At 57.7% G+C, this 20643-nt stretch overlaps 10 protein-coding genes across 10 annotated transcripts; 7 read left to right on the forward strand and 3 right to left on the reverse strand.

Annotated features, from left to right (window-relative positions):
* Window positions 1-497: 497 nt before the first annotated feature.
* BXZ73DRAFT_79495 (uncharacterized protein) lies at window positions 498-1430 on the reverse strand (the record flags this gene model as incomplete). Its single annotated transcript, XM_048023100.1, has 4 exons — window positions 498-586; window positions 629-950; window positions 1015-1087; window positions 1153-1430. 4 exons carry the CDS (start codon window positions 1428-1430, stop codon window positions 498-500), a joined length of 762 nt encoding a protein of 253 aa, XP_047875301.1.
* A 1559-nt stretch (window positions 1431-2989) lies between these two features.
* BXZ73DRAFT_79496 (uncharacterized protein) lies at window positions 2990-3899 on the forward strand (the record flags this gene model as incomplete). Its single annotated transcript, XM_048023101.1, has 2 exons — window positions 2990-3677; window positions 3727-3899. The coding sequence occupies 2 exons, from the start codon at window positions 2990-2992 to the stop codon at window positions 3897-3899; spliced, it is 861 nt and encodes a 286-aa protein (XP_047875302.1).
* Window positions 3900-6049: 2150 nt separating this feature from the next.
* BXZ73DRAFT_103870 (terpenoid synthase) lies at window positions 6050-7268 on the forward strand (the record flags this gene model as incomplete). The annotated part of the gene is made up of 4 exons (XM_048015718.1): window positions 6050-6212; window positions 6268-6481; window positions 6545-6827; window positions 6906-7268. The coding sequence occupies 4 exons, from the start codon at window positions 6050-6052 to the stop codon at window positions 7266-7268; spliced, it is 1023 nt and encodes a 340-aa protein (XP_047875303.1).
* A 1065-nt stretch (window positions 7269-8333) lies between these two features.
* On the forward strand, window positions 8334-8930 carry BXZ73DRAFT_79498 (uncharacterized protein; the record flags this gene model as incomplete). The annotated part of the gene is made up of 3 exons (XM_048023102.1): window positions 8334-8518; window positions 8593-8796; window positions 8870-8930. 3 exons carry the CDS (start codon window positions 8334-8336, stop codon window positions 8928-8930), a joined length of 450 nt encoding a protein of 149 aa, XP_047875304.1.
* A 1537-nt stretch (window positions 8931-10467) lies between these two features.
* On the reverse strand, window positions 10468-11541 carry BXZ73DRAFT_79499 (uncharacterized protein; the record flags this gene model as incomplete). Its single annotated transcript, XM_048023103.1, has 4 exons — window positions 10468-10646; window positions 10718-10997; window positions 11064-11411; window positions 11452-11541. The coding sequence occupies 4 exons, from the start codon at window positions 11539-11541 to the stop codon at window positions 10468-10470; spliced, it is 897 nt and encodes a 298-aa protein (XP_047875305.1).
* Window positions 11542-12622: 1081 nt separating this feature from the next.
* Window positions 12623-13341, forward strand: BXZ73DRAFT_103873 (uncharacterized protein; the record flags this gene model as incomplete). The annotated part of the gene is made up of 3 exons (XM_048015719.1): window positions 12623-12691; window positions 12762-13034; window positions 13117-13341. The coding sequence occupies 3 exons, from the start codon at window positions 12623-12625 to the stop codon at window positions 13339-13341; spliced, it is 567 nt and encodes a 188-aa protein (XP_047875306.1).
* A 508-nt stretch (window positions 13342-13849) lies between these two features.
* BXZ73DRAFT_91448 (myo-inositol oxygenase) lies at window positions 13850-15160 on the reverse strand (the record flags this gene model as incomplete). Its single annotated transcript, XM_048025975.1, has 10 exons — window positions 13850-13974; window positions 14018-14114; window positions 14177-14206; window positions 14232-14336; window positions 14391-14412; window positions 14465-14595; window positions 14674-14729; window positions 14795-14863; window positions 14915-15052; window positions 15103-15160. The coding sequence occupies 10 exons, from the start codon at window positions 15158-15160 to the stop codon at window positions 13850-13852; spliced, it is 831 nt and encodes a 276-aa protein (XP_047875307.1).
* Window positions 15161-15252: 92 nt separating this feature from the next.
* Window positions 15253-16477, forward strand: BXZ73DRAFT_103875 (uncharacterized protein; the record flags this gene model as incomplete). The annotated part of the gene is made up of 3 exons (XM_048015720.1): window positions 15253-15364; window positions 16015-16151; window positions 16220-16477. The coding sequence occupies 3 exons, from the start codon at window positions 15253-15255 to the stop codon at window positions 16475-16477; spliced, it is 507 nt and encodes a 168-aa protein (XP_047875308.1).
* A 248-nt stretch (window positions 16478-16725) lies between these two features.
* Window positions 16726-17238, forward strand: BXZ73DRAFT_103876 (uncharacterized protein; the record flags this gene model as incomplete). The annotated part of the gene is made up of 3 exons (XM_048015721.1): window positions 16726-16810; window positions 16893-17085; window positions 17175-17238. The coding sequence occupies 3 exons, from the start codon at window positions 16726-16728 to the stop codon at window positions 17236-17238; spliced, it is 342 nt and encodes a 113-aa protein (XP_047875309.1).
* Window positions 17239-18143: 905 nt separating this feature from the next.
* Window positions 18144-20570, forward strand: BXZ73DRAFT_103877 (alpha/beta-hydrolase; the record flags this gene model as incomplete). The annotated part of the gene is made up of 13 exons (XM_048015722.1): window positions 18144-18212; window positions 18270-18456; window positions 18514-18631; window positions 18686-19017; window positions 19073-19083; window positions 19142-19210; window positions 19261-19471; window positions 19538-19724; window positions 19786-19949; window positions 20006-20127; window positions 20189-20278; window positions 20337-20405; window positions 20463-20570. 13 exons carry the CDS (start codon window positions 18144-18146, stop codon window positions 20568-20570), a joined length of 1737 nt encoding a protein of 578 aa, XP_047875310.1.
* Window positions 20571-20643: the final 73 nt, after the last annotated feature.

Here is a 20643-nt window from a genome sequence, read left to right on the forward strand (position 1 = left end):
CCAGAATCAGATCAGCCTGCACAGAAAGTCTGGAAATGAGCGAGCCGAGCTTCTGCTCGTCGAGTCGCCGCCTGCGCCGATTGATTCGCGAGGGTTTGTTGGTAGGGGAAGATGTACTGTTATACTCTATACCAGAGCAGGGAGGCAACCATTTCAAGGCGAGACACGCCATGAGATATCGCGCGCGGTTGATTCGCTCGTCATATGTACGAGTACGGCATCAACTTATGGCCTAATAATGGCACACATTCATGTAACAAGAAGCTGGAACGAACAGCCACATAGTTCCGGGCTACGACGAAGTAAGCGTGTGGGACAGCAATCCATTATCCCGCTTCCTTAGGGCGGAAAATCCTGACCGGGCCCGGTAAGTGTGCAGCCATACATGCACTCGTGCGGTACAGTACTGACTTAGTCCATCCTTAGCACGCGCAGAACGCACCGCTGTCTGTGTATGCCGCCGACTCGTCCACGCATGCCACCACCGCGCGCACCCCCTAACACCGCCGACGGAACCCCCCTCTTGGCCCGACGATGGGAACCATAGGACGCGGAGCAAAACGAGCTCGTGGGGGGATGACTGCGACTAGAGGAGGCCGAAGGAAGACAGGCTGCACTAGAGACGGACCCATGAGCGGCGTGGCGAACGTGTTGACGTGTATCGCGGGAGCGGGAGCGGCGGGGGCGGCGGGGGCAGTGGCGGGAGCGGGAGAGGGCGCGGTCGCTGCCCGAGGCCGGGGCGCGTACGCACTGGCAGCCGCCGTGCGGGCGGTGGCTTCTACCGCAGCGGCGGCCCGCCGCTCTTCGCGCCTGCCCTCGGCGACGACGAAGGAAACCACGAGGCGGTCGAGGTCCGGAGCGAGCGAGCGGTCGAACTTGACGGTGGTCGGGTGGGCGTGGGGTGTGTTGCTTCGGTACGCTTTGGCTACGGTGTTGGTCCCGTCGACGAGCTGGGAAGCGTGGGTGAGTATGTGCTATTAGCACTGGTGGGGTACGATGATCGGGGGAGCTGACCTTCAACTCGGCTGCCGCGTTGCGCTGCACCCAGCTGTACGTCTCCCGGTCGGCCGGGGCGAGCAGTGGGGGTCTGATGTGACGGGGGCTGGTGTTTAAGCTGGCATAGAACTGCTGTGTAATGTTTTTAACACGTACATGAAGAAGAATCCGAACCCCTGCATTCGTTCGGACAGGCCGACGGTGACGCCGTGGAAGGTGATGACGTCATCGTCCGTCGAGCCAGGTTTACGCTCCCATTTCGCCACGAATTGGCCCTGGATGTTTGTGACCGTGGTCGTAGACGCATTCTCTGGAGTCACGACCTTGAATAGGGGGATTCCACTGGAGGGATCGACGACATCGGAGTTGTAGACGCTCCTGGAGGTGAACGCGAACTTTTTCCTACGATGAAGCATTGCGGCGAGGTCAAGCATGGATGATGGAAAAGAGATGTGTTTTAAAGGGCTCTCCTCTTCCGTGGGCGTGTATATATATCATTCTACGGCCAACGCGCATCCGCCCCTGACTGACGATCGCGTCTAGACTCGATCTCGTGCGCGAGACTAACCATCACGGAGTAAATATCGCTTGATATATGCCTTGGCCATGCAGAGACGAGACGTAGACTCTTGTCCAATCCTACGGGGCACCCCCAAGTGAAAGTAGGAAACTCCCGGCCGCCCGGCCGCCCGCCTCGAGTTCGTGACGCGACGCGACATGTCACGCGTTGCAAGCCGATTCGGTGACCGTGCGCACCGTGCGTTCCTTGACTCCCCTAAGTGGGTGCACCTCATTGAATACGCCGAGTCGCGCCCCATTACCTCGACCCGTTCTCCATCGTTCGCGAACCCGCTTCTTCTCCATCACCTCTCGATGCTGCCGGACCAAAGTCCACCCCCAGGCCCTCACGGTTCATGGCTCCCGGATGCTCTCACCCCCAAGGAGCGGAAGGTTCAAATGGCCAATCAAGGTTTCCTCGTGGACATGCAAGGTTCGGGACACTCTGCGGGGTACGTTCGTGGGAGACGAGAACGCGAGGACAGCGTCTCTCCGTGCGATATAATCGCTGAGGTCGAGGTACGTCCCTATCCACCCGCTATCTCCTCTCCTCCCAGGATCCCCACACGCCAGGAATATCAAAATTTCTGCTCGTCCGATATGTATGAGTAAACCTTACGAGAAATGTAATGTTTTTGGTAGCGTTCTGAGCCCTTCAGAATGATACAATTCGCGTGCATTGAAACTTTATGTGCCTCGACCTATTCCCGAGTCCTCAAAATGAAACATTTCTGCGGGTGCAGAATGATTTCTCACACATAGAGTTCTGGCGGCCCGGGAACTCAAAGTTTCCCGGTGTGCGAAATCATCTGCCAAATTTGACGTTTTTCTCATCATTTTGTCGGCCTCGCAACGATATATTTGGTGTGTCGTTCCGGCGGTCCTGAAATGTTATGTTTTGGATCTGAGCGCCCGCTCATCGCCCGCGCGTCGCCCGCTCGTCGCCCACTCATCGTTGCGCGCAATAAGCAGGGCACAAGGAAATAAGGGAGGTGGACGGCCTGCGGGCGACGAGCGGGCGACGCGCGGGCGACAAGTGGGCGATGAGCGGGCGCTCAGATCCAAAACATAACATTTCAGGACCGCCGGAACGACACACCAAATATATCGTTGCGAGGCCGACAAAATGATGAGAAAAACGTCAAATTTGGCAGATGATTTCGCACACCGGGAAACTTTGAGTTCCCGGGCCGCCAGAACTCTATGTGTGAGAAATCATTCTGCACCCGCAGAAATGTTTCATTTTGAGGACTCGGGAATAGGTCGAGGCACATAAAGTTTCAATGCACGCGAATTGTATCATTCTGAAGGGCTCAGAACGCTACCAAAAACATTACATTTCTCGTAAGGTTTACTCATACATATCGGACGAGCAGAAATTTTGATATTCCCGGCGTGCCACCCCTCACGCCTTCCACAGTCCCACTCCCATCCCATGCAAGCTTTCACCGCAATCCCCCTCCTCGTCGACCCCCTTGATCTCCCGCCCCGCCCCAATCTCGATGATTCCGATGACACTTGCCGCACCGGGCTAGTGCTCGACATCCCTGCCGATCTCGAGTTCACTTTTGACGACTTCGATTTCAACTTCGACATCAGCCTTCCAGATCTCACCTATAACCCCGCATCCCCGATGAGCCCCCTCAGCTCCGATGGCAGCGACCTCGAGAGTGTCCTGGCGTCCCCATCCACCATCTACCAGTCATCGCCCTTGGGCGTTGTGGACGACCCTGCCGTCTTCGACCACTGCTCGTTCCTCGACGACTTCAACTACGCCCAGTTTCAGGAGGTCGAGTACGCCGGGTCCTCCCCATTCCCCATCCTTCATCCGTCCTTCGGTGTGTCGATGCCTGACGGCCTCGAGTCATCGTGCGCGCGGCAGGCTCCTACCGCGTGTATGGTGCCCCGGGGCCCGTCGCAGGGCGTGGACATGAACGACGCGATGTTCGTGTCCATGGACCCTTCGCCGCCACCTCCACAGGTCGCCCTCCCCACTCCGATCCCCGTCAACAAGAGGAAGGAGGCCGAGGACGTCGCTGGGGTCGACGACACCGATCCCTCTCCCCGGAAGCGTCCACGACGCTCTTCCAGCAAGGAATTCCCATGCGAAGACTGTCACCTAGGTGAGTGTATGCGTCGCGCTCCTCTTTTATTGCGCTGAGCCTCTTCCAGTCTTCGACCGGCGGTCGAACATGACAACCCATGTGAACGACTGCCACAAGAACCTCCGTCCGTTCCCGTGCACGGTTTGTCCCTACAGGAGCAAGCGCAAGAGCGATCTCGGACGGCACTTTCAGTCCTACCACACCAACAAGGGTTCCCCGCGCCGCAAGACGAAGGAGTAGTCAAGATCCTCCAGGTAAGCTGCCCCGCATATTGCGAAGGAACGTCCCTCACGCCCCCGCGTTCCTGTGCAGATCCAACGATCGAGGGCATCAGCACTATAAGACTTCTCGAGTCCCTCGCCCACCTTGAGCCTTCAGCGATGCACGCCGACGGCCCCAATTTGGCGAGGGACTTGTGTGGAGGAGTCGTATACCGCTGGTGATCGTGGTCGAGAGCGACGGCGATGCATTCATCGTTCAACGAAGATGGGGATGTCCTGTGCCTACGTCAAGTGCCTCAACAGTATGTAGCGCATGGGGACGACTCCATCTTCGGTGAACGATGGACGCATCGTCAAGCTCTGAACGGCGGTTTTTCTTGGCGTCTATATCTACGTTTCCCTGTATCAACCATGCAAACTCTCCCCGTCCCGATTCTCTTCTTTGCATCCACTTTGTACGCTCGTCCTACGCAGAGCCCATACACGATGGCTCTCAGTTTCTACGTTGTGTCTGTATACTGTATAAACCAGTGCTCCAATGATCATGGATGTCCGTCAGTACATATATGTTTGATACATATCTCCAGAATAGTTGTTCTCGTTGTGTTGTCTCTCCAAGTTCACTACCTCATTGGAATGCAGTTGTAACTGGCTTGATGATACTTTTTCGTTGCGGCGCCTCCAATGGGGTGGGTGTTTGGTGTTAGTATCTGCGTGCGCTTACAGGCTGAAGGGTGATATCTGATAAAGACCCCCAGCTACTGTCCCTTCTACCCTTGCCACATACGTTGACGGACGCCTCCGCAAGTTTCGTCCTGGGGCGGACTGAGCGCATCCTTGACAATGGTGCCAAGCCCTTGTTCGTCCTGGTCGTCGACCGGCCTCGGGTTACAACGTCATATGATGCACGTGAACGTGTGAGCGCCCACATTTGGTTGCTCGGCGTCACTGCGTCTCGGTTGTCAGTGCGCTCCCATCACCTCTCTCTCCTCCATCAGGCTGGAAATGACATACATCCTCTTATTACTCCCACTTCCGACAAAGGACGATCCTGATCTATACCGAAAAAAACAGCTCCGTGGCCAAACGGAATAGTGGAACGACATCATCGCCATACCCTTCAAACCTGCTGCTCGCCGACCGTTGCCCTTTTGTCTGCGTCGGCGAACAGACAACGCTCCGCTCATATTATCACTCCACGCGTTTCCACGTGTACCTAAACGCATCTGAAATGGTCATAGGAGAGCCATTAGAGTCAAAGCTACAGGTGCGCCTACTGTCACTATCTTGCTCCCCTTCTCCTCTCGCATCACTTCGCTTTGGAAACATTCATCTGGAGCTTCGACGCTGCAGACCCTTCTCCCACAACCCGCTGAATGTTCCGATCGCACGACAGGTTCATCAGATAGCGCCTTATGAAGAGCCTCCGCTGCGCACCAGCTTGTGCAAGCGTCGCAAATTTCACGACTCGCGGTTGCAGACGTTGGAGATCTGTCACTTCAGCCACGGAGGCATCGGAGTGAGTGGCGCGAACTTACCCCATCCATGCCGTATGCGGCTCAGATGTTGCGTTATCTGGAACGGTGTTGAGCACAGCGTCAGTATTGGCAGCATAACCCCGCCTCGGCAAGCCGTACCCTGCCTGACAGGCTGTCCGAGTGATTGCGGGTGAGTGGCCGTCCTTATTATTCCTTATCTTCTCCCATCTCCAACCTTTCTATAGGTGCAGTATTCCGTCAGATACAATTTCTAACGTAATCCAAGCTAGATCGCGTTCAGGATACTCTCATAACGCTGTTGCACTTCTTTGGTGCGTCCCTTCAAGCGTTATGCATAATCTAAACTCATGGGCGGTGGATACTTAGCGTCGTGTGGCGCGTAGTTCTCTTTCCTGCAGTACGCGCGCCCGAAAATGCGCTATCACGCTCCCGGCCGGGATTCCAAACAGCAGGGCGCGTCCTTGAATACTTCCGGAACTTACATGGCCCCGATCGCGCGCGGCGTGCGAACACTTTGGGGTCTCCTGCTTAGGAGAGCGCACGACGGCGTGAAAAAAGGAAAGGCCCGTTTGCCATAAGTACCAGTGTGGAGTATGGTTCCAACCACACCAACACGACCTCGGAGCCTGCCCACACAGAACCACGCCTATCTAGGTCTTCAGGTTGTAGGATGTCTAACACCATCACCCTTTCCGACACCCTCGCCGTTTGGCCATACCCCCGTCGTATCAATCCCCACTACGAGACTGTTTCGCTTGAGTCGGCGACATGGTTCCGCGGATTCCACGCGTTCAACTCGTGCTCGCAGCGTGCATTTGACAGCTGTGACTTTGGTTAGTGCTCTCTCTGATGCCTGTGATAACTCCGTTACTTAAGTCCGATTTACAGATCTTCTCACCGCGCTCACCTATCCTTCACTGAGCAAGGAACACCTCCGCGTGGCATCCGACACCATGAACGCTTTCTTCGTCTTCGACGAGTACACGGACACGCTTCCGGGAGACAGCGTTCGCGTCCTCGCGGACATCACCATGGACGCCATGCTCCACCCCGAAAAGCCTCGGCCGGCGACCGAGTCGATCTTAGGAGAAATCACTAGACAGTGAGTAGCGAAGAGCTTCCTGAAACGTTCGGCAGATCGTGTGACGCTTTCCTGCTCTTACAGGTTCTGGCTGAACGCGCTCAAGTGCTCGACGCTGACTTTCCAGCGGCACTTCAAGCGCGAGTGGCAGCTCTACGTCGACTCGGTCGTCGAAGAGGCCCGAGACAGGGACCACACTCGCTTCCGGACTGTCGAAGAGCATCTCGCACTTCGGCATTTCACGGCCGGGATTCTGCCATCACTCGTGATGACCGAGCTCGGGCTCAACATCCCCCAAGACGTCTACGACAACACGTCGCTCGTCGACCTGCGCAACACGATCTCCGACATCGTCGCCCTGGACAACGTAAGTGCTCTCTATCGTCTCATCACCTCTCGACACGGTGACTGACAGAGCAATCATGCCCGTCCTCCGTCACTGCAGGACATGCTCTCCTACAACAAGGAGCAGGCGGTCGGCGACGACCTCCACAGCATCGTGACGCTCATCATGCACGAGCACGGCCTCGACCTTCCTAGCGCGCTCGTGCACGGCGAGGCGCTGCACGCGGCGATGGTGCGCCACATCCTCGACGACCTCCTGCCCACGCTGCAGGCGCTCGACGTGCCGCTCGCGGTCGCCGCTGACCTTGCGGTCTACATCGGCGGGATGCTCGAGTGGCCGCGCGGGAACGTCTGTTGGCACTTCGAGTCCACGCGGTACTTCGGCTCGGACGGGGCCCGGGTCCAGCGCGAGCGCGTCGTCGAGCTCTACCCGAGATGCTGCGTTTCCGCCCTTCGCGCCTGATATCTGGGGCCTGACGACGTGAAGGTGGGCGGGTTTCAATAAACAGCAAGTAGACATGTACATGGTATGTTAAACCTCCGAATCATATTTGTGATGATCCATTCACATCGCTTTTAGCTTGTTTATCTCTCTTACTACTCTGCTCTTGTAAATCGTGTTAAGTATGGGGATGCCGAACATCATGTATGACGTCACATGTCCTGCCTTTCGAAACGGGAACAGAGCCCGCAGAAGCGCCGGACAACCAGGGCTCCGCATGAGGCTCAGTAACTATCTTGCATATGTTCCAATCGTCATGAACAACGTTCACCGCTGTCTCGCGACCAAGTCGTTTCAGTCTCTCTTGACAGACAATACTAACAGGCGTTTGTTGCAGAACTCTAAACCTTTCAGAGCAAAACACAACGCCTGCCGTTCTGGGGCGCCATCCGATCATTCTTACATCAGCTTTCTACCGAGTCAAGGTCACTGTAAACCCTCTGGAAAGTGCTTGTCATGTGCGATAGTCTTGGGAAACGTCCTGTAAACCCGTCACGGTCTCCGTCTCACGTCAACATACTGACGAGCTCGAGTAACAGGCTCTGTCGCTTTGTTCATGCACCTGACTTGGCGTCACGAACACAAGGCAGACGCCCTCGCAGCCATCGGATGCTTCAAAGCTCGCGCAGCTTGCCTTCACGCCGCCGGCTCCTCGACCTTCCTGGACAACGCTTGCACAGCCGCGCAGTCTCACCAAGCACCAGTATGCGATCTTGCCCCGCGACCGTTGCTTTATGCGCGGAAGAGCGTCCTCCTCCAGCCTCGTGCCACTTCGACTCGTTTCGCCCATCCTCGCTTGGGCGCCATCTCACCGTGATTGGACATCATTCAGGTAGCGAGCTCCCTGTGGCTCAGGTTCGGTCTGCTTTCGCGTTCGGGATGTCGAGCGCGGCGTGGGGTTATATATCGCGCGCGGTGCGCTCCATCCTCATCCTCATCGTCGGCGGTGAGCACCTCCACCCTAGTCCATTTCTTCAGCTCTTTTCTCCCCTTTCTCCCGCTCTGCGTCATCTCAGCATACTCGCCATGTCGAACGAAACCCACTGTGACCCCGCTTTTGGTCTCCGGCAGAGAACCCCGGGTGAAGCGAAGGCCATCATGGAGCACTTCGTCTCGATGTACAGCTCGCACGACGGTCTCTACCCCACCCCGCACGAGCAAGACGTCCTCGCGGCCTGGACCGGCCTCGCGCTCGAACAGGTCCAGCACTGGTGCGCGACCGCCCTGCCTCGCGTCTGCACCACGCGCGCCGCGCCTTGCTCACTATCACCTCCCGGCCGCACAGGTTCAAATCGCAGCGCCGCCATCGCAGCCTCCCACACGACCCCGACTCGGTTCGCTCCGTCGAGCGCCGCGCGCGCACCCGTACAGAGGCGTGGCAGCACGACTGGCTTGAGATCTGCTTCTTCATGGACCAGTCGCCCGGGGCGGAGCGACGCACGACAATCGCGCGCGAGGTCGGCGAGACGGTCGCGTACGTGACGAGGTGGTGCGTCCCTTCCGCGTGCTCACTGCGCTTGGTGCGGACTCTGCCTGGGCGCTGACGCGAGTCTGGGACGTAGGTTCGAGCGCCGGAGGGACAAGGCGGAGAAGGGCCGGGAGATGCTCGATTTCAGAGGGTGACTCACGGCAGCGCACGATCGCCCTCGTTGCGACGCGCATTACGTTTCACTTTGTTATTTTGCTGTGTATACGAGCCCGACGCTGGTTCGCGAGATGTCTCCGCATCTAGTACCCGGGGTCGTGGCACCAGAGCACAAACGCTTCCCTTAACCACTCCGGAGCCGGAGAAATCCCGGGCTTGCACATGACCCCTCCAGTGATGTCCCTGACTCCGTTTGTATCGCAAGTTGTAAATAAACACCTACACTCTTCTGTTGCGCATAGGCCTGACCACGGGAAGAGATCTGGATCGGAGATTCGCTCACAAGCTCAGGACATGCCAGCGATGCTGTGGCCGACTCTGATGTGATGCGAACCGGGGAACCCGCGCGACGAACGCGCAGATCTCAGAGCGCCGGCATACCGGCGATGAAACAAGTGAGAAGAACGCAGAGGAGGGAGAGGCGGCGAGCATATGCTACAGGTCGCGAAACGCCCGCGTACTCAGGGGGCGTCGTAGCGAACCACTCGCCGGGGTGGCTGGGTCACGGTAAGGCGAAAGGATATTGGCTGGCGGCGAGTTAAGATTGCTGTAGGTCCGGCCCCGCGCGCGAGTAGCCGCGGCGACGACGTCGGCCTTGCATGAGGTGCCCGCATCGGCGCGCGCCGTGGGAGCGCACGCATAGGCAACGAAATGGTGCGGGTATATCGGCGAGCGAGAGGATGGGACGGCGCGCGAGCCCAGAGCCGAGGACGGTGGTGTCGTGATTCGAAGGTGAGCTGGGACGCTGAGACGGGGCCTCGCTGGATGCGCATCATCGAAAATATTGAAACATGCTGAACGTCGCCGCACAGAGGCCGTTTTATTATGCTCGCTCGCAGTGGGGATAAACGATTGAAGGACTCCAGGAGCCCGGGCTCCCGAGGAGGTGGGTAGAGCTCTGAGCAGTATGCATGCACGAAACGAACGGTTTATGGTCGCAAGTGCACTGGAGGTCTGATGTATACAGATACAACGTAACACCAAGGTAGAGGAGCATGAAGGCGCAGTGAAAATAAAAAGGCGCAGGCGTTATCATGTGCATGGGGTGTGGGGCGAACATCCGAACTGGAAGCAGAATCAAAAGGCAGAGATGCAAGACTTATACTCAGATGAGATAAGACATAGCAGGAATCATACAAGAAAACAAGGAAATGGATGCCAAAAAATTATCCAGAGCCTGACGATCCCTCCGTCGTTCATCGAAGATGGAGCCGTTCCCATGCGCTGAGTACTGTCGAGGCGCTTAACGCGGCGCACGGGACATCCTCATCTTCCACGAACCACAGAGATATCGTCCTCGCTCTCGACCACGATCATCAGCGGTATACGACTCCTCCACACAAGTCCCTCGCCAAATTGGGGCCGTCGGCGTGCATCGCTGAAGGCTCAAGGTGGCGAGGGACTCGAGAAGTCTTATAGTGCTGATGCCCTCGATCGTTGGATCTGCACGGGAGCGCGGGGATGTGAGGGACGTTCGTTCGTTATAGGCGGGGCGGCTTACATGGAGAATCTCGACTAATCATTCGCCTTGCGGCGCGTGGAACCCTTGTCGGTGTGATCCGACTGGAACTGCCTACGAACGTCGTGACTCCGGGCACTTGTGAATGAGCAACCCGGTGCTGGACACGGGTTCCAGCGGATTTTCTTGTGGAGACCGTCGATATGTGCCTGCAAGTTCCACTTGCGATTGAAAACTGGAAAGGGGTCATCATGGGAGCAGAGCAAGAGGCAGAGCGTAGACTCACCTTTGGAACAGACTTCGCACTTGAACGTCGAGCAGGGGACACGATGCCGGGCTTGCCTGGAGCGGATCGCGGACGTTTCGCAGGGGAGATCTCCATGTTGACGACCGTGGGGACGGCCGCGACCCTCTTCCTCTTGTTGACCGGACTAGGGATGGGGGAGATGATCTGAAGTAACGGCGGCGAAGGGTCCATTGACAGGAACGAGCTGATGTTCATATCCACGCCCTGCGGCGGGCCCCGGACCACCATACCCGCGGCAGGAGCCTGCTGCGCGCACGATGGCTCGAGGCCGTCAGGTATCTGCGCACGAAAGAACGCAGGAGGGAAGTGTGATAGCAGAGGCCAGGCATACCGTTCTTCAGAGACCTGGGCGAAATCGGGCTGGATGAAGAAGGAGGTCTGGTCGTAGAAGGCGAGACCGAGGTCATACAGGACGATCTGTGGCGCCTCTTGGTGTATGGCGGACGGAGACGCCAGAGGACTGTTGAGGTCACTGTCGTCGGAACTGATGGGGCTCGAGGGTACGAAGGCGGGGATCCCAGAGACCAGCGTCGAAGTTGAAGTTGAAGGTGGAATCGAAAGGGAAAGTGGGCATTGGATTGACGCAGGAAGCGTTATCGAAGCTATCAAGTTCGACATCGGCGAGTAGGGGGAGAGCGGTGAACGCTTGCATGGTGGAGGGGTCGGGTGGGGGAGGGCTTGAAGAATGAAGATCTTGGGAGGGGGGCGAGATAGCGGGTGGACGGAGACGGACCTCGACCATTATATCGCGCATAGTGACGGTCCCACGCCCTGGAGAGTACCCCGAGCCTTGTATGTCCGTGAGGCAGCCTGTATCGGCCATATGAACTTTCCGCTTCTCGGAGAGAGCATCTTCGGAACGAGGGCGGTCTTAGACTGGAGCATCGAACAACCGCGAACGACGGAGAATGCAAGGGGCACGGAGAACGGAACAGAAAACGCGATCCGGCGACCGCGCCATGGAGGGTGTTTGCCGTTATTTGCCCGTATTAGGATCCAAGGCTCTTGGTAAACAATCGTCTTCGTTACTGTGAGCGCTAACAACGTCGTCATATCTCAGCAGTCGGTTGAGTCATCCCGGCTGCTGTCCTATATGTCGCCTTCCACCTCCACATATCCGAGGATTCAAAATATGCACCTATTTACCCGCTTCGGCTCACGGCATTGCGCACCCCACTGGCTTCCTTTCCCATCACAATCTCCAGACAGTGCCGTCCCCCGGTCTCTTTTGCCTCTCCAACCTCGCATCCTCGCACACCGACATCGACCGCCCCACAACAAGACCCTTGGTCAAAATGCACATGGGGGGTGTTGATATATTCGACTCCGGGTTGTGAACAGTACATACCAGGCGAACACGTTTCTGCGTGTTGTACCACACGGCCGTTGCTGAATGCCCCTGGCCACCAATGCATCACCCCTGCATGTAGGTTCCTCTTATTTATGCATCTTTCCCGAGAACCCTATCATTTACATGGACAAAAGACGATTCTCGATTCTGTACAATAGCAGCGTCTTCCCCTCCCCTTCTCAGAAGAGCCATATCTAGTCACGATCGTACTCCTCAAGCTCCCTGATTTGAAGTCTGCATCTCGCCTTTTTCGTAAAATGGTACGTTCGGTGCAGCTTCTGCGGGTATTATGAGTCTTACGACGACCTAGACCAGCAGTGGGTTGTCTGCAAGGAAGGACGCATGGTGCGAATGACAGTGGACACCCATCAAGGATTCACACGGGTTATTCGATTCAACGGTCGCCGATTGCGGTGATGCGGTGTGCGAGGTCCAGGTATAAAAGCCCCGGTTCATGACACGAATAGAGCAGTGACCAGCCTCGCTCCAGGTCGTGTCTCCCGTTTCCTCGCACCATCTCTTTCCACCCAAACGACCCTTAGTATTATCCACCATGGCCGGCGTCATCAAGATCATCGGTATCATTGTGACCGGCGCCGAGCTGGCAGTCAAGATCGCCGAGGTGCGCCCCCACGTCGTCGTACTCGCCGCTCATGGCTTCACGCCAACGCCCCTACTCCTTCATGCCACAGGTCGCGAACAAGCTGATCCCGCGGCCACCCACGGAGCTCATGAACAGGTTCCGCTGGATCCAGTGCACGGTCAAGAACGAGACCCAGTTCGCGCTCCTCGTGCAGGAGTCCTACTTCAGCTCCGGCCGGTACTTCACCCCGCCGGGCAGCACCCGCGCGTTCGACCAACTCGTCTTCTCAGGGTGCAACCGCGACTTTTCGCCGACCGGCGTCACGGGCGGGACCGCGTTCCGGCTCTCGCTCGACGACCGGAACTTCCTCGACATCGCGATCGTGAGTGCGCCGGGCACCCGGAATCTTGGGCTTCGAGGGCCTCACGCACCGACTCCTGGACGCTGATCCTGATCGTGCGCAGGGCTGGACCAACCCCGTCTTCGGCTCGTACAAGGCAGGCGTCGTCGAGTCCTCGAGGGCGAAAGCGGGGTACGACATCGCCACCAGCAGGGGCAACTCGATCACCTCGCGCCATATCTTCGAGGGCACGGACAAGGATGGGAACGCAGCCAGGTTCCGCATCCACGTCTCGGCCGTTCCGGGACAAGAGAAGTTGTACGTTATCAAGCAGGTGCCTGTCGCTTGAAGGGTCCGAGGACGGAGGTTTGAGTGGACGGTTCTAGTGTTCATTATGTGTAACCTTGCGGGAGGTCGTCGACCTTCGACTCGGTCGAACCATTTTTATCACGAGATCGCGTTGGTGCATACGAAGACAGGTGCTGAGCATCGAGCTTGGATTAAGCTCTTAAACGGGTGTCTGATTCCTGCTCTCCCAGCTTCCCTCCTTTCCGCAGAGCATCGACATAGAATGATCGGAACCGCTCCGAACCCGCTCCGAACTCACGGCTTTCCCGAAGAGGCTCACTTTCCATGCCTAGCACGAAACCCGCAAGTGGCACGCTGCGGTAGTGATTGCTGCCCGAACACTATTTGTAGGGAAACACGTGGAATCGATCCTTCATCTGCGGAAGAGAGATATAATATCGAATAATAGCCACAACGAGAGGTATATGCTAGAGATACAGATATGGTACAAATCCCAACAAAAGAGACGTAACTACGGCGGGCACGCCCGCCTTTTCAGACTGGCACCCTCACCACTCAATCACCTCGGGGAAGAACTTCGCGATCAGCCGCTGGTAGTACGGCCGCACCTCCTCCACCTTCACCGGTTCGTCGCTCTTGCTGTACAGATCGTACGGGTTGAAGCCCGCACTGCCTCGAGGGCGCGCGCGTCCTCGCCGTTCGTCAGGTGCGCGTACGCGCCTCGCGGTGCCACGGGTAGAACGAGTGGTAGCGGATCATGTACAGGGCGTCGGCGGGAAGCGAGCTCTGCTTCTTCAGCACGTGGTAGAGATACTGCGCGAACGAAGTTCCGCGTTTAGATTGGCCCAAAAGCGATGCGGTGCGGTAACACGCACCTCGTCGTGGCCCCAGGAGAGCATCACGTTCTCCAGCCGCAGTGTGGGAGTACACGCCGTACTCGGTCGAGTATACCGCGTCTTTCGAGTCCGGGTTCGCGGCGAACGTCTCGGGGTAGATGATCCTGTCAGAGAACTTGCACCCAACGACGAACGTGTCCTGTGTGTGCGCGCGGTGAGCCAGACGAGTGCATACAGTGAACGAAGGACGTACTCCGACGACATCCCATTGCCCTCTGCGAAGTTGGTCAGCCAAGACTTGCGAGGCAGCGGGGGAGTCACACGTACTCGGATCCGAAGAAGTAGAGCAACTTGCCAAGGTCGTGCACGAGTCCCGCGACCTGCATCCACTCCGGCTTCCCGTCGCGTCGGATCGCCTCCGCAGTCTGGAGAAGGTGCTCGATCTGCGATAGATCCGTCTGCAAAAAGACATCGCGATCGCGCGTCAGCTCTATCGATCTCATCCATCGCAGCAGCGGAGACGGGACGGGACGCACGTCGGGGTCGGAGTCGTCCACGAGCGTGTTCAGCTTCTCCATCGCCTCCCAGATGCCTGTTCCGGACGACGCAGATCAGTTTCGGCGCCGTGCAGGGGGAAACGCGAGAGCAGCTGCTTACCCATACGCGCGTGTACCGTCTTCTTGAACTCTGCACGCACGCGGATGTTGAAGTCAACCGTCTGCTTCTCTGCGTGGCTGTCAGAACTTCCGAAGCAGTTTGGACAGACAGCGGACGCACCGTGCTGCTCGCGGTAGAAGTTCTTGACGCGGTCGCAGGCCTCTTCGTATCGCCGGAAGGTGGCCTTGTCTTTGTTGGCATCGAACTTGGACGCGTTGTCCCACTCCTTCGAGGGCTGTTTGCCCTTGAGGACGTTGACTGAGAAGGGCGTGAGCCGACATCAAAAAGACGCCGACGCGAGGACGTACCTTCGTCGACCGCGTCGGAGATGGTGTCGAGTGCGCAACCGTTGTTGACGAGCTGCATTGTGTGGTGGAGGCTGAGGTGGAGGGGTTGAGGTGCAATGTGTGTGGGAGTGCGTTGGAGGAGAGACGAAGAGTTTGCTGGAGTAGAACTCGATGGAACACCATTCCCTTTATACCTCTGAGATTCAGCCGCACCTGCGACTACTCGCAGGCCACCGTCCCAGTCAACCCAAGGCCCAGGCCAGCTGCCACTTCGGACTTGGAGGTGCTCACTCCAGACACGAGAGCAACCCTGACGTGCGCGCTCCGTCCCTCAGGCACCCGTCTATGGCCTCGATCGTTTCCCTGACCGCTCATCCACCTCCCCTGCCACAACCGTTCGCCACGAGGGTACCCTCAGACAGCTAGACGTGATGCCCCGTCGCGCATTTGGGCAGTTCCAAGAGCGGATGAGCTTGGTCTGGGAAAACGGAGGACAAGCGGAGGCTAGATGCGCAGACAGACGACGTCCGTCGGGCTTCTTCGACCTCGTCGAGACCCTTGTGGGCATGGGCGAAGCGTGTCGCGGGCCACATTAGATTCGGGGGATGCGCTGCGCCGAGTGTATCCGCGGGCGCAGGATGGAGATGTGTCGGAGAAGTGTGCTCGGATACGAGGGTGGTGTGGCCTGAAGGATTTTGACAAGCCAGACGAAGGCTGGATGGAGGTCGAGAAGGGGAAGAGAAGAGGATCTGCGAGTCGCGCGCGGCTTGTGCACGACTTCGCGCCCAGCGGCCCGGACGTGCCCGCCAAGACGAGGGTCTGGGTCTCTGGAGGAGGACCGGAGGTGACTGAACTGCCCTCTCTCTCTCTCTCTCTCTCTCTCTCTCTCTCTCTCTCTGGCTGGCCCCCACTGCGTCCTCGATGCCTTCCAAGTCGCCATCGCAAATGTCATCGCCGACGCCCTCCCGGAGCTCACCGTCAAAAAGGCGTGCGGGGGCGTAGACTACGCCAAAAGGGGCGAAGACTTTGCCGTCATCGCGAAAAAGGTGCTACATATGTATGTGAAGAAGGTGCGCACATGCTGCATTCCTCACCCTTCCCCCACCGACACCAGACGTCGTTCCAACCCGTCGAGTAGATCGAGACTGCCGCTCACTGGAAGGGCGTTTCCCCACTTCCGATGTCGCACGACAGCCCCCCGTCCTGGACCAAAACCACGCGCTCATCTACAGACTACGACACCGGTCCCCAAAAGCCCGAGTACGGCGCAAAAGCCCTTGGGGATGGAAGGCGCGTCCTCAACGAGTACTTCTCGCCCAACATTGCCAAGTCCCTCCGCGTCGACCACCTGCGGCGCACCACCATCCTTCCTCTCCAACCCTTAGGGCGCATGTAGTTGGGAGGTATCGCACTGAACTACCTCGGAGGTGAGTATCTGATCCCTATATGCGCGGTTTCCCCCCTTGGGTCGCGCTCACGCGCCCCTCCCCACGCCCCGTAGTTCGGTCTTATCGTGTCCGGGTCCGGGAGCTGGCGCGTTTGGCGTGAGCCCGAGGAATACGCCCAGCTCTCTTTGACGTCAACACGGATGAGAGCATGGTTGGCGCAAACACGATGGAGGACACGGTCAGGAAGTTGTAGGACATGGGTATGGTTGAAAAGGACAACGGTGCGCTCTGGATCAAGCTGAAAGCGTACAAGCATGGAAAGGCGGTCATTCGGAAACGAGGTGCGTAGTCGATTGTGCATGTGAGAATTGTGTAGGGCTCACTAGTCTGATACTCTCGACAACACGATTGCATCGTAGCAAGGCGTGCAGGCATGCCGACTACAGGCTCGTCCTTGGAATGGCACCCTCTGCCATATTACCCCCGAGGCCACGCCGATGATGCATGGACGAATGCGTAAGAACCAGGGGAAGCACAAGGCGATCGAGGACCGCCGGTACGCTTTGCTCGAGGTCGGTATCACGAGCGTGAAGATCCAAGACATGGTTGCCAAGCGGTGCGTTTCCTTCTCTGCCCTCTCCGTCCCCACCGTATCCTTTCCATCGCTGTGTTCTGCTTGGACGATTTTTGCTCACTCCCACGCAGGAGTATCAACTACACCTTCAACTGGGATCGCATGTTCTCCTTCGAGGGTGATACCGGCCCTTAGTCCGCTGATGGACGAAATCGCTCGAGGTTAGACGCGCTCGTTCTGCTCATCTGGGAGAGTTTGGCGGCGACGGTAAGGAAGGAGGCGGAGTGCCAACCTGGAAGGCACGCGCAGGTGGTGAGTTCTAGAGGCCCCGCGGCGGCGTCATGAGTGATATGCAAATCCCCCAGAGGCCATAATGTCACCAAGGGCGGGGCGCAGGGCCGTGGCTGGACGCCAGAACGAGTGGGTTCTTTGTAGTTGTGCTACGTGCATATCTAATATGAGGGCGTGCATACTTCCGCCATTAGATGGTTGGTCCATTCCGTTTGTCTCGGTGATGCGCCAATCGATAAGCGCCCGAGCAGCGAAGACTAGGTACGCTGCTTTCAAACACCTCTCTCGTCTGTGGTGCCAAAGTTTGCGTTACATGAGGACGGCATCGCGCTCGGAGAACTCCCCGGCGCGCAACCACGCAGGGGTTCCTGGGGCTCCTCGAAATCCTTTCGCAAGCTCTCTGCCACTGCGCAAACCTATGAGAGTTCTGCGGATCGTCGATGTGCGAGTAACACGCGGCTGCGGGTCCTGCGTTCCTGTCTGCGGTAACCGCCAGTGTTGAGCGTTGAACTGCGCTGCAAAAATGGAACAGGGATGTCGGTGTGCGCAGTCTACGCTGCGCCGGGTGCGGACACTAGCAGTGTCTCGGAGGCTGTCCGAAGGCTGTGCCCAGCTAAATCGTGGGTGCGGATGCCCGTTCGTTTGTGTTGATGTGTGGTCACACGCGTTTGTTTCCGCATGTTAACCGCAGCTCCTGGCAAACTCAGCTGAAACCGCGCTGTGATGTTCAACAGGATGCAATAGCGGCAACGCTGTATAAAGCTCCCCGACGATCCTCAGCATGGGTCCAACCATCCAATCCCTTTCTCATGCTTTCTTCACCCGTATTCCGTCTTCTTGTTCTAATCGCTTCGGCGACCCTTTCTTTTGCTACCATGGTCAGTGCACTTTACGACGTCCTAAAAACATGCTGCTAATCCACTACTCTGCGCCAGAATCAAAACACTCTCTCTGCTTGGGGCCCATGCGATCCTACAGTCATCCAGAACCCCATTCTGACATGCGCCACCTTTGATGTCCCACTCGACTACCTCGGCGGATCCGCCGGTCGCGCTCAGCTCGCACTCGTCAAGGCCAACGCTACTGCGGAGCCTCGCCTTGGCACCGTCTTCTACAACCCAGGTCAGTCCATTTCACGCTGATGGCGACCTCCTGACGCTCATCTCTGTAAATTCACAGGCGGGCCAGGTGTCTCTGGTCTGTCCGACCTGAACGGCAGCGCCGGCTTTTTGCTCAACTACACCGGTGGCCACTACGATGTCGTCAGCTGGGATCCACGCGGTACTGGGATCTCAAAGTGAGCATAAGCACCCTCTCACTTCCTCCGCATTCATTAAACCTCTCCCCGCAGCCCTGGGAACATCCTGTGCTTCGACACCATCGACGAAGTCAGCGATATTTTCTCTGGCTCGGTCACTGCGAACGGTGCAGAGTATACCGGCAACTTCACCGACAGCGGAGATCTCGAACGATTCTTCGGACAAGTGGACATCGTCCAACAGAAGTATGAGGAGATCGGACAACGCTGTCTCGATAAGTACGGAGACACCTTGAAGTTCCTTGGATCGGCCTACACCGCGCGCGACCTTGTCGCCATGACGGATGCCATAGAAGGTGCTGGGAGTCCCATCAACTTCGTTGGAATCTCGTACGGGACGTTCCTCGGAAACATCCTCATCAACAGTGAGTACGCTTCTGTGCGAGCGAGAGATCACTACTGAAGGATGATGCGTTGCAGTGTTCCCGGAGGTACGCCGTGCAAACATGACAGTCGGAGGCTGCGCGCTCACCATGCCCTTGTCTGCAGCGTGTCGGCCACATTATCCTCGACGGTGTCGTCAATCCGTTCATGCTGACACAGACGGATCTCGCTCTGGTGAGGCTTCACGCTCACTCGCTCGTCCCGTGTCTGACGTGATATCTCAGTCGTGGGGCCAATTCAACGTCGAAGCCGATAACGTCTACCGCGGCCTCGTCGCCGGATGCGCGCTCGCGGGCCCCAGTGGCTGTCCGATTTCTACCGCCAGCGGACAAACTCCGAACGAGGTGCACGGGATAATGACCGCTAACCTTCAAGCCGCACACGACGCGGCGGTCGCGAACCCGTCCACTCAAGTCACATCATCGCTCCTTCGCAGTGGGTCTCAATGTTCCCAATGTGCCCAGGACGCGTGATGCTAATCTCAAGGCCATTTCTTCACAGTTATCCTGTACCTGTCGTTTTTCAATCCGCCCAGCTGGGCCCAGGTAGCACAGCAATGGGTTGAGGCCGTCGCGCAGATCGGAGGGGATTCGCCATCCAATGGAACCTCATCCGCTACCGCCCAACTGGCAAGTGCCTCCATGCTCAGCAGTGCGATGGGCAAGTTTGCCATGCGGCACAGACTTCGGTGGGTGTAAGAATTACGCCATTATATGCGTCGAAAGCTCACTCCTCTCACGTTGCACCAGGCCGCAGCGCCGCCAGGAGTCCGCCAATGTGAGCGGGATCAGTCTCGGAGAGATGCCGGTGGTGGCGATCGGCTGCGGCGACGACATCGACGCCCTTCCGAACGTGACGATGAGGGATGTCTTCGAAGGCGTCGTCAACACGACCCGCAACATCTCGCACATGAGTACGTCCCTACGCGGCTGTCTCTACCGACAAGAAACTCGGCTGACCTCTGTACAGCCGGCGGGGTGTGGCAGACGCACGCCTATGGCTGCAACCTGTGGCCCGTGCGTGCGGCCGAACGCTTCGAAGGACCGTTCAACAGCACGCTCGCGAACCGCGTGCTCGTCGTTGGAAACACTGTCTGTAACGCTTCGTGGTTCCCGTCGTCCACACCGCTGACATTGAACTCGGCGCGTTCAGTTTGACCAAGTCACGGCGTTCTCCTCTGCGAAGCTCGTGGCCGAGATGTTGGGTGACCAGGCGACGCTGGTGCGATTGAACGGGTTCGGGGTGAGTCATTTCGGTGTTCCGATGAGCGACCAACGCAGACTGACCGATCACTTTACAGCATACCTCCTTCGGCGCGCGCTCGGCATGTTTGGTCGACATCACAAGCACGTACATGGCGAACGGTTCGGTACGTCGAGTCATGATTATTCGCGTGGGTTTCGTATATTGATCATGCACCTTTCAGCTTCCCCTGGGTCAGGATATCGTCTGCGAAGTCAATGAGGACTTGGAACTCTTCCCGGGGGTGAACACGCAGGCGATCTTGGCCGCAATGGGGAGCGTGGATCTCTGATGTGTCGCGAAAGTTGATGGGCGCCGTTTATTTATACCAGTACTCTATAACAGCTAGCTACTGCGCTGGAGTC

This window comes from Epithele typhae, assembly GCF_022376455.1.
Source record: "Epithele typhae strain CBS 203.58 chromosome Unknown BXZ73scaffold_45, whole genome shotgun sequence".
Lineage (NCBI taxonomy): Eukaryota > Fungi > Basidiomycota > Agaricomycetes > Polyporales > Epitheliaceae > Epithele > Epithele typhae.